The 13,074-nt window shown below is 37.8% G+C and overlaps 1 protein-coding gene across 3 annotated transcripts in view; it reads right to left on the reverse strand.

The window, feature by feature from the left end:
* myo5aa (myosin VAa) overlaps window positions 1–13,074 on the reverse strand; it is a 64,721-nt gene that overhangs the window by 41,418 nt on the left and 10,229 nt on the right. For all 3 annotated transcript variants that reach the window (XM_084720119.1, XM_084720110.1, XM_084720101.1), the window contains exon 2: window positions 2,179–2,289. In XM_084720119.1, the coding sequence (XP_084576245.1) occupies window positions 2,179–2,289 (111 nt within the window). The remainder of the gene's footprint in view (window positions 1–2,178; window positions 2,290–13,074) is intronic.

Consider the following 13,074-nt stretch of genomic DNA (forward strand, 5'->3'; position numbering starts at 1 on the left):
AATTGTGGAAAATGTCAATCAGTGTTTTCAGAAGTCTAAGTTTACATTTTCAAATGCCTTGTTTTGTCCACAGTCCAAAGATATTCAGTTTACTGTCATTAAAGAGAGACGAAACCAAAAACTTTTCACATTTCAGAAGTTAAAATCTGAGAATTTTGACTTTCTTCATTTATAAAATCACTCAAACCAATTTATCGATTATCAAAATAGCTGGGGCTTAATTTAATAACTGATTAATCGTTGCAGCTCTATTATCATTCTATCAGTGGCATAAAGTAGCCCTAAAATGACAACAGTATTGTTTATTGCAATTATTTCAGGGACAACACATTGTTCAACAAAAGCATTGCATTTCTCATCAGTCATCATTACTATGCCAATTATTATACTCACCAAATGATGAGAGAGAAACATTCCCCTTTTTATTGCTAAAAGCCAAAAGTGAAGACGCTTCCTCCCCAAACATCAAGTTAAATTAAGTCTGTGATAAAATCCATGGCAACATTTCTTCTACTGCTCATCTGTAACATCCTTAAGGCTACATGTTGGGCTGTTTCATTTTTCCAGATCGGCTGCCTGAGGCTGACTGTGAGCCCACTGTTTAAATAATCAATAACAGATGTCCACTCCCATCATTGAAGTATTCATATAGCATTTCATACTCAGAAATGTCATGAGACAGGCTACTGATTCGACATTGCTCCGGAGACAAACCAGCAGTCACTCAAAGCTCTATTGTATTATATTAATCTTGTTTTCAATTTTGTGTGGAAACTTTATAGCTGGAACTTTTATGCCTCATGCACATTTTTATCCTCACATGTTACATTTTTATAACTCCTTTAAATTGATCTCTTTGTCTTTCTGAGGCTTGTTTGACAAGTATGTTTGATTATGTTTCACAAAGTCTTTCAGCAAACAACATCAGGAATGAATTAGATAATAAGATTGCTTGACTAAGTGTGTTATTTTGATCCTCTTCAACAGCAGCTGTCTAGCCTATAACAAATAGAGAGCACTCGGAGAGAGCATAACTTCATCAAGGCCACATAATCATCTAAATGTGTTATTTTATTAATAGAAAATACTGAGAGCTTTAATCTGCACATGGATCTAGATCGGCAGAAAAATCCACAATGACAGCAGACAGCAGAGTGCAGTAATCCAAAGAAAACTATATAAAATGCATACATTTTATTTTATTTTATTTTGCCATGTTTTAAGCAAGTAATTAGGAACAAATTCTGATTTACAATGATGGCCTGGTAAAAGGTAAAAGCCTCTTAAGGAAAGGGGGTAGGGGCTAAAAAAGGGTATCGATTCCTTGTTAAGCAATGCAAGGAAATGATTTTGCAGTACTTTGCACTACTGTGATACGGTATGTGATGTTCAGCTATACAATAAACCTTGACTACTTATCCACTTGGCCTGGACTAGCACCAAACATCAGTCATTTTTTCTTTGGCTCATGCCCTCACTTTCCAGCCAAATTCATTGAAAACTATTGACAAGTTACAGAGACATTTACAATCCTGATTCCAAAAAAGTTGGGACAATGCAAATCATAAATAAAACAGAATGCGTCAAATACAGAATGAGGGTATGTTTACAAAAAATATAAAATTTTTCAGTTTGAATAATATATATCTTGTATTTGTACTAATTTCAAATGATTATTTTTCAAAAAGTATTCGCAAATCATTGCATTTTGTTTTTATTTACGTTTTACATGGTGTCTCACCATTTTGGAATCAGCCTAACACAAAAAATAAAAGTGGTTACTGTGATGTTGCTGGCTACATTTACATTTGAACACATGAATAATAAATCATTAAGAGCAATATGGCAAATGGTTTTGCCAGAAGCTGCATGCATTCATTAACAATAGTGCTTGTTAGTGATTGCTAGAAGTAAGACTGTAAGCTGGTGGCTGTTTGTATTCTAAGCTGAGGGATCCAATTTACTGCTATACATTTAAAATGCTCCTTGGGGCATCCTTGCAAGCTGGTCTCATTTGTAGAGAGTGCTAATGGTAAAACCAACAGTCGCTAATGAGGTCCAACACTTTGAAGTGTCTTTGAGGCAGAGACAGACAGAGAACGCAACAAAAAGAGCTGAGAGGAGACAAAACAAAGAGAAAGAGAGAGACTGATTCACTACTTTTCCATTCATCCTCACCGTTCCATCCTCCAGCATGAGCTGCAGAGAGGCGTCGCCATTTTTGTAGTCCTTAGTCAGCTCAGCAGACTTCCACACCTCCTCTGCATCGGGAATCCACACCCGAGCACACTGAGAGACAGGGAGACAGGAGGGGAGAAAGAAAAATTAGATGAAGACGTCACAGCTTGTTGGGAAGTTATGCCAAGAGCCGCAGTTGCAGACATTTTACATCACCATCCAAAAATGATGCCTTCTTTAAAGTGTAACTGCACCCTCAACTAACTCCACCCAATGTATAGTGTTGGGAAATGCTACAAAATGGGCAAAGGGACTAAGAAGAGCAGGGACAGGACAAACACTGCATGGGGTGCAGCCCTGTGGACACACTGATCACTTCTCAGTGTAGCAGTATCGGCTAGTAGTCAAAGCTAGTGTTGTCAAAAATATTGAAATATCCATAAATTAAGAATAATGAGCTAAAGCCAGTTGACACACACACTGCTGCAGTGCCCACGCAGTCACATCTCCTCTTACTTACACACAGTGCTGTCTTCTTCTCATCGTTCACCTTGTTACATTTATCTTTTCATAAAAATCTAAAATTTATTATGGTATCAAAAGTGGTATTGGATTTTTCAAGGTACTGTATTGACATTAGAAATTTCAGTATCTTGACAACACTAGTCAAAGCTAACCAAATATGGGCAGCTGCTGTCAGACTGGAGGAACACAGAGCGCAGAAGCTTTGACAGTCACTAAGGACACATTTCTGGCCCTTTTTGTAAAAGTCTCTGTGTTGTAGCTGGCCGAGCTCATACTAGCAACTCAGAGAGGCTGTACTCTCCATATGTGTGTGTCTGTAGGTGAGAGTAAGTTTGTTGTCGTAGCCCTACTGTGTGTAATGCAGCGTAGTGGAGTGTCTACAGCTGTCAAAAGTGTCAAAACTTAAAATACTAAGTAGAGGGTTAGCAAAAAAATAGTGTAAACGCCTGTGAATGATGATCAGCATATAAATTTGAAGTGTAGCGCTGTTTCACAGACTCCCACCCAAAGCTGGGGTAGGTGGGCTGCCCAACTCTGATAAAAGAGCGTTAACCTTTTTAAATATAAATTTCATCTAATCAGTGTCATCAGTGTTAGGGACAATATAAAAATCCTCATATCTGTCCAAATTTTTAAGTGTTTCAGTGAGATAAACCCACCTCATCTGGTTTTTCAGGCAGGCTGGAGATACTACTGACTCAAGTTCGCTCCATCTCAGTTTGGGACGACAGGAAAGTTTACTTCCAGTAGTTAAAACAGGATGACCTCAGAGAAAACACTGGGCTCTTACGTTTTCAGAGTCACGAGCACATGGTTCATAATGGTCAGTACAGTTGTGGGAAAACAGTGAATAAACGGAGAGAAAAAAATGGCAGAAAACTGCTGTTGCGGTCATAATTTAAATTCACACACACACACAAACGCAAACACACACACACACACACACACACACACACACACACACACACACACACACACACACACACACACACACACAGTTCACTATAAAACTGTTTCTGAGAGACTTGTGACTGGAGGCAATCAGCTGATCACAGACATGTGGTGAAAACAGTGATGAACACTGGCAGTCACATGGCTAAGGAATCCAGCCCACAAATGTAGACGCATGTACACGCACATAGAGTCCTAACTTTGAGAGGTTTGCTAGATGACTGTGCCGTGACTGCAGGGAGAAGACTGCACTGTGGCCTTCTAAAGTTGGGTTGCAGTGTGTGAACGTCTGTGTGTGTGTGTGTATGGGCTACAGCCACAGTGAAGACGTGCTGTAAGTCAGTGGTAAAAAAAAAACTGAGGTTGTTTTTCTTTCAGTATATTTGACATTACATAAGGGCAAAGATGAGAGGACATTAAGATAAGTGGTTTAGAACTAATTCTGGAGGGGTTTGTATTAGGGATGTGCATGATTAGTTGATTATACGATTAAACGTCCCCACCCTTGCTAGTCGGCACCAGAAATACTAGTCATTTAAACTATTTATCAACATTTTATTCATACATGATGCCAATTATCTGTTGCCACTAAGATTTTATGCAGCCACCCACCACTCAATGGGGCTGTGGCACTGTCAGACGGCAGCCTCTCTATATGCCCCGATCTCCCTTGCAACCCCGGATGTTTATATCAGCAAAGTTGGACAGATGACAGCTTGTAAAACCAGCTCGGTTTGGCAGTGTTTTAATCTAGAAAATGGAAATAATGCTGATATATATTCACTTGACTAAAGAAACGTGCCCACAGCTGCTGCTAGCACTGCTAAGGTTAGACACACTGTGTGTCAGGCTGGGGGCTAATGTTAGCTCTGGGTCCTTTACCCACAGACACAGTCATCCTCTTCTGTCTGAGACGGTTAAGCATTTAGCGAGTTGTTGTCATGTTTTGTACATTAATGTGTAAGGTTTGTATTGCACAGCGCAAAGTAGCGTGCATTTCAGCAGCACTTAAAGTATGATTTGGCGATTGTAGACTGTAATTAACGGCTTCAAATGACTCTTAATACGCGCAGTATTTTTTTTTCATACAGTGTTTACATTATAAATGAATAAATTCTGATAAATTTTAACTGCTTTCTGAGTGCTTTCTTAGTGTGACTAGTTGGCTAGTCTAAATTAAATTTTGCGCTTAATCAACAGGGAAATTAGTCGTCAGGAACATCTCTAGTTTGTTCCACAGTAGCATGTGTTTTTTTTTTCTGCTTCACCTGACGTGTTTATTTGTGCAGGACCCAACACCTCATGGAAATTGACCTGAAGTGTGAGCTGCAGGGGGCGTGTCATATTCTGTAGGTTGTTGCACATTGTGCAACACCTTATGTTAATGATGTAGCCTTACGGTTCAACTCAAAATTGAGGGAGATGAGTTTTCCAAGAATCCTGAACACAACCACTTCAAGAAACAGTTTGTATTTGAAAATAATAAATAAAATTTGATTTAAAAATCTGAAAATAATAATTGTATCCTTGTATCCTTGCATTTTGGTGGAAAGAGCTAACAGTGATCTACTAATACGAAGTATCTGGAAGACACTGTCCTGATGAGGTCTAAGACAACAGAAGCACATGATGATGAGCGCTGAGAATCCTTCTGACAGCAATTTCATGGCTTTTTTTGGCTTCATTACATGAACTGCTGATGACGATTTCACAGAGGCAAGAGAGAAAGATCTCATTGTAGAAGACCACAACCAGAGAGAAACTAACAAATTTGGTCCGCTGCTTCACTACCGATCATCTGAATCCTGACGTCATGGTCACACACAAACCCTCAACCTCCCTCTGTCCGTCTCTCATTCTACATATTAAGAACGAAGGAGAAAGAACACAGAAGTCAAAGAGAAAAGCATTTAGTCTTTTTGCTCAAACTGAACACCATCAACATAAGAGCCATACTGGATGTGTTTGTTATTCAAGTGCTTTTCTTCAAAGCTCCACCTCCACTAAGCCCTCAGGTTGCTCCAATTTTTTTTTGTTTCTGTAATCTTTCTCTCCCTCCTGGCCTGCAGCAGCACCAGACAGTCTGATCGATGTGGTTAGATAGCGTGCTGCGTGGTTTTGGTTTACCACAGAGTGACAGTTACAAAAGAAACAATACAATCTGTCTAAGTAAAAGGCCAAAGTTGATGAGACCAACACAACCTAAATCAGAAAAACTGAAAAATAAATTAATAAGAAACAATACAGGAAATAAGTTCATGATAACAGACAAAAAATATGAAAAAAATGGTGTGTTGTAATACTGAAAGTGTGTGTGCAGAGAAGGAGGCCAATATTGATACTGATAATTTTTAGTTAAATAATATCTTATAGCAGTTTTAAACATAAACTCACAACATAAACAAAACTCCCTTAGCAATCACTGCCTTATGTAAAACATGGACAAAATGTAATGAATTTTCACATCATTATGTAATACCACCTGCTGCATTTTGTAATAAACAGCCCAAATGCAATATGTAATCAACTTCCATTCATTTTGTAATAAAGTATTGCATTTTGCAGCGGTAATTACAAATTGCAGGATTTGCTTCTTTTTTTGGATGACGATGTAATAATATGGTGCATAATGAAAAAACCAACCAAATGGAGATCTACATTCATAAAAACAATTACAACATTATACCAACAATGTGTACTTCATGCTTCTAGCATGAATCATACTGACTCAAAATTAATTTTAAAAGATACAGTTAATTCAGTATCTTTCTTCATCAGGTGCCACTGTATTCCTTAGCTTAATAAACACCAAAATATGTTGGTTATTTATTACAAAATGTGGCAGATTATTACAAAATGTAAGTGTTAGTACACAAAGAAGCAAAAATGTATAACATTATTACATAATGTGTTGTTACAAGGCCTATTTATCTTTGGCATTTCTGTACTATAATTTCTTCTTTATTATCAGCTGATATATGAATATATCTCAGATAAGCAAATATAGGCTGATGAATCGGCCACTATTAAGTTATCTGTTGGAATCACTATGTACAAGTGATTTTCAGGTAGACAGATGTGTTGTGTTGCATCTGAGCTGTATGTGTGAGGTCAAAGAAAGAAAAAGAAAAGCAAATCAAACAGAGACACACAGAGTATGTCTGTGTGTGTGCTGAATTACAGATCAAATAGCAGCCAAAAACCTCCTTCATAAATAAACAGCATGGTTGGTCACAATCTCACATCTGTCTGACAGAAAAACACAACTAAAATATCTGTGAGGTCAAATATCCCTGTCTTACTCCCAATTAGAGATTTCCCACCTTTTCCCTGCCTCTCGTATGAAAACAAATCAATCAACATTTTAAATTCAAGACAATTTCTTACACTTGCCAATAAACAATCTGTGCAATAAACAGCAATAATCATACCAACTGTCTCATTAACACTGATGTTTTAGTCGCAGCCCACTGAATTCTTTATATACCTTCTCTGAAAATGATCAGAAATGTTGGTGGTACAACATCTGCCTGCCAAAACTGGCAGATTCATCACAGCTGTTGTCACTTTGAGCTATAAGGAGCCAATTATATTGTACGTCCATCAAATGGTGCATAAAAATATCACCCAAAGCATGGCTTTGTTTTCTTTAAACAAAAAAGAAAAGTATGAATTTAGGAAACACTGATTAAAATTCAAAATTATCAAATTATCAACTCACACATTATTACCCAATTCAGGAAAGCAATTTTGTTGCTCTTGGTTGCATTTGAACTTAAGTGGCCTGCAACCATTACAAACCCCTGCTATGCAACCAAATACTGCTCAAACCAGCAGATATTCATATCAAATTATAGCAGAGTTCACAAAGTTTCTAAAGATATTAAATACATAGGCTAAATTTGTGAAAAATGTGCACAAAATTATGCATAACTCAGCTATAAAGAAATGGAGTCTTGAATATGTCACTTGATGTAAAAATCATACAGCTGATACAAAATATGATTTATACTGTCAGACATTGTGGAATAAAATGATTTAACAAGCTTAAAGTAGTGATGCACTTATAGCACTTTTGTGTCAGACGATTAGAAAGTACCATTACTTACATTTGGGTACTTGCCAATACTGAGTACTGATACAAGTACATAATAATGCCTTTACAATTTCATTCACCCAATTTTGAAATGTAACAAATTGTTGTTGCCGTTTCCTGCTGCTAGTGTAATCATAGTTACCTTACACATTACATTTTTGGATTATTTGTACTTTAAGTTACTTCACTCGGCGGTACCAGTATCGGTGCATCTCTAGGTTAAAGGTTTAAGGAGGATAAAATACACTTTCAGAGGTTAATGATTTTTTTCTTTTCTTTTCTTCCTTTTCGTTTTTTTAATTTTCTTACTTGGAATATGATCTCTATTACTGTACCGCATCTGCATCTTATCAATATCTTAACTTTTGACACATGTGCTCCTATTATTACTATTTTTCAGGCTGTTACCATAATTATTTTTACCTGTTTATTTATTTAATTTTATCATTTTTATTTTTATTACCATCACAATTTATTTAACCTAACCCTATTTTTAATACTATGTTAATTTTTTATGTTATGTTGTGTTTTTTGTTTATTCTATGTACTGTCATGCAAGAAAGAGCTGGAATGGGGATCATAAACTGCACGGTTGATTGTAATGTCTATGTTCATGGTATTATGATTAAGTTGTTTTAATATTGTTTAAAATGATAAAGAAAAATATTATTAAAAAAAAGCTTAAGGGGAAACAAAATGGGAAAGCTGTATACTAAAGGGTTAAATTTGCAATTATAGGAAACGTAGCCTCACTCTTCCCCTTCCACCATTTCATTAGTCATTTTCACCTTTTTGGTCCCTACAGGAAACCGTCCCATCAGTCAGCCTCCTGGCAACCGAAAGCAAGAGAGGAGGAGAGGTGGAAAGACATAGAGGGAGAGAGGGAGGAGAGGAGGAGGAGGACAGAGGCTAAAAATAGCACCAGCGAGTTTTGAGCAGCATCACACCTCACAGAGACATCGCTGCGCTACTGAGCACACTTCCTGATCCTTATAACAATCCACACATGTACACGCACGCACACACACACACACACACACACACACACACACACACATATATCTGTTTCACACATCAGTAGGTGTCAAGCATGATTATACTGAATTAGTTAACGGTGAATATGTTGCCTGTCTGCACATTTCTTTGCCTTTCCGCTTGGACCAAAACACACACAACACTCAACCTGATTGTGGGATGAAAAGACAGAGAGAGAGCAATATAATGCAGCCGCAGTGAATATGAATCGTATTTATAGACCAACAAATTCCCCTGGGTTCAGAAAAACAGAGGACAGATGAAGGATGAAAGTCAACCACACACACACACACAAACACACACACACTGACAGACATTTACATGCTTCAAGGACATAATCATCCACAATGAAATGCAAGCTGAGTGTCTGAATGCTGGAGAGAGAAATGTGATGAGTCAGAGCACAGCCGAACAAAGCGATAGGTGGTTGGTGGTCAGGCTGGTGTGTTATGGGTGGCAGACAAAGAGGAGAGCAGTGACGAAAAATGGAGCAAAGATGTCAGAGCATCTGTGACATCACATATCACATGACTGAAGGGTCTGCATTGAGCTCAACTTGCTCCACATATGCTGTATGCACAAGTGTGAACACACACACACACACACACACACACACACACACACACACACACACACACACACACACACACACACACACACACCAACTATAATTCAAGCAGCAGTCAGAGACTGTGGGTCAGTGATTTCCTGTTATTTTTCTTTACCCCGGGGTGCTGGGCATGGTTACACTGATGTGCGGGTCACATGCTTTCTGTGTGATAAATGAAGGGTTCAAACAGATAAACATAATGACCAAACTAAGAAAACAGCTCTATTACATTCAGTAGATTAGAATTAAACATGAAGTGCATACATAAAAACAATGCAACACATTCTTCAGCTTCCATCCTCATCCAGTAAGAGACGCTCTCATTTAAACTACTGGAGACATATTCAATGTATTCAGTGTGATCCCACCCTGAGAACACGTTTAATTGCTTTTCTCTAAATCTATGAAAAGGCAGTGGAGACCCAATGAAGAGATTTTTGATTTATTTATTACACTAAATTAAAGGGCTACTCCAGCATTTTAATATGGATTTCCAGTTGAGGGATTTACAAGAGACAGTTTGAAGCAGCAGTGGTCTGAGACTTATAGGTATCTGTATGGGACAGGCTTCAAAAACATTAAATGCTACATTTCCCATACTGCAGCTCACTACAGTCTTCTGCAAGACCCTCCCTGCCTAGTAGGCTTAAATGTTGTAGGTCTTTCAAACTCCACAAACCCAGTTTATAAGTCTCTAGTCTCAGAGCCTCAGCTAAGATAACCCTGATGACATCACTATGACATAATCAGGGTTATTCTTCTCAAACTTGATGAAGCTCCACCCTCAGAGCCATAGAAGACATTATACAACTGTGTTCATAGTAAACAGAGACAAGACAAGACAAGACAAGACAATAGAGTTTACCCATTGCTATTAATACTAATCACAATCTTCATTTTGAGAGTCAACGTGATGATAATTATTATTTACGGTAATTATCCTTGCTAAATTATGTAACTGCACTTCTGGTATCACATCAATATATCTGAATTCAAACAATATTTTGTTTGCACTGTTTTACAGTGAAGACACCGACATGTTGTGCTAATAATAATTGTGTTTCCCAACATTTTAAATTTTGGAAGGCTTAAATTTTGTTTGAATCAGTGATATGATTTTCTGTTAAAAAGCAGAACAATAAAACAATCAGTCACCACATAAAACACAATGCATAGCTAATAAAGATGTTTCAATACCATTTTTTCTTTCCCAATACTTATTCTGATGCCTCAATTTATATATATATATATATATATATATATATATATGTATATATATATATATATATGTGTACACACACACACACACACACACATATATATATGGGACAGGTTTCGTTTCAGACCTAATAAATAACGTGATATTGGATCAGTGCGCATACTTTTAGGCTGTATTGGAGGACAGACAGACACAACAGTTGCCTGAATACCCGGGGCAACTAAATATAACAAGCAAGTGGGCAAGCCAAACCCACCCAATCATGCAAGCACCGACTCCAATCAATTTTTTATTATCATAAAAAGTTTTTCCTCTCTCGTTTCTGTTTCTACGGAGCCCCGGAGTGGCCAGTTACAGCGTGCCGCTGCCTCCACTGGCTGAGCATCTCTGCTGACGTGCAGACGTCAGACGTTCATTCAGAAATTATGTTCTCACGCTTATTTTTCATTTTAAATGGAAAAATACAACTGTACACCTTCTGAATTCAAATTTCTCTCTTTTACCAAACTAAGATGAGCTTAATTGGCTCATTAACTCAACAGAACTCGACAGAAAAACATGTTAAACTCACCAAAACTGTCTTTGTTAGTCTGTCCACTCTTGCAACAATCACCAACTCTTGTTTGGTCTAAATAAATCCTTAATTCACCGCGCAAAAACAGTGTAAAGAGTTTGACTCTGCAGGATGTTTTCCTCTCACTTGTCACCCAGCTCAGTGCACTCATGGTCGGCTGAGTGGGTGTGAACTGCACCGCTGGAGGAGAGTGTTGTGCAAAGTGGAGGCAGTCACTCTGCACACAAAATGACAAACATCAACCTAAAAATCAGCCAAAAAAAAAGCAACAGGCGACAGACAATATATTCATCCAGTCGCCGAACCCTAGTAACCAGTACTGTTAAATTACTGTGAAATAGCACGTAAACATTTCACTGATCTGTACAAATTCCCGGTTAAATATAATGTTGGGTTGAGTTTGAAGTTTATTGAACATATTAAAATAATACAAACAAAATAAAAACAAGCTATAAAAAAGAAAAAAGACAAACAGGATCCTCAACATCACATTAACGACATAATGAACATAAATAATATTGATGATGTTCAATAGGGGTAAGTTTAAAAGAACTTTTCTGGTCCTACCCCCTCTGTTCTTTACAATTTCTTTATCTCTTTTATCTGTTCTTTGTTGGCTATAATATAGCTAATAAATACTGCTCTCTGGAGAAAGAAGTGTTGTGTAGTGATTTATACAGTCAACAGGCAATCGATTTTAGTTAGAAATAAGTTGTGAGCTAAAGTATGCACCATACAGCCAGAAAAAGTACTTGCCCTGCAGGGCAAGTAGGAAAAAACCTTAATGTCGGACCCTGCACAGGTATCGTTATCAGAACAACCCTGATACCTACCAGACATAAGATATTCTCATGGACAACCAGTGCACTAAAGTATTTACCTACAGTCTTTTCTCACAACAGCCATATTGATAATAGTAGGGTAACCAGAGCTATGACCAATGATACTAAGGTCCCATTCCATTTAGTGCAACAGAACCTTTCCAGTGAGCCAACATGCACAACAGCAGCATCCTAACACTGTTTGACCTGAATGGAACGGGAACTTACATAGTATCATTGTAACACCTGTTTACACAACTATGTCAAAATGGCTGCTGTGAACAAAGTCTATTAAGTATGATGAACATGCATCATATTGATTATATTGGAGCACAATATCAGTGCTTCAGTAGCAATGCACTAGCTTTCAAACACATAAAGTATTACATGAAACAATTTCTTTGACATGAAATAATGAACTAGTTCACGCGTTCACAGTGGCTGTCAGCAGGTCAGTTCACAGCGGGGAAAGGCGGCTCCTGAAAGTACAAGACTGCTGCTAATCCTGGTTTAACTGAGACAAAGGATCAGGACCTGATTAGGCTAACTCAGGGTTTAACACTGGCTAATCTTATTGCTGTCAACTACACCGAGATTTCATTACACTTGCATATGGCAACAAGTTACCACTATTGCAGCTACTGTAGTAGTAGTAACCTATAGTGGTAGTTTTATTCTTGTCTTGAGCCACAGACAGAAACAAAGACTAATGTAAGCATCCAGAGGACACACTGAAGCAGCAGTGCAACAGTAGGTATGGATGTGTATACACTGATGAGGATATGAGATTAAACTAATTCCATCCCGAGCTGCATGCAACAAGATGGGGCTCAAAGATGGTCCTGATCTCTTAAAATGAAGAGATGTGACCAGTTGTGCTGTTGGCTAATTTTAGCATCATGAAAGTAATCTTAATTTCAACGGATTCTACTCCAACACCTTGGCAAGCACATTAGAGTAAGACTGAGATTTGGAGGTCACAGAGATCTGGGCACTAGGTGACTGTGTGTGTACAGTGTATGTGCACATACTGTAAGTAAGTGTATGTGTTCAAGATGTAGGGCT

The sequence above is a fragment of the Lutjanus erythropterus genome, chromosome 1 (genome assembly GCF_056507025.1).
Source record: "Lutjanus erythropterus isolate fLutEry1 chromosome 1, fLutEry1.hap2, whole genome shotgun sequence".
NCBI lineage: Eukaryota > Metazoa > Chordata > Actinopteri > Lutjaniformes > Lutjanidae > Lutjanus > Lutjanus erythropterus.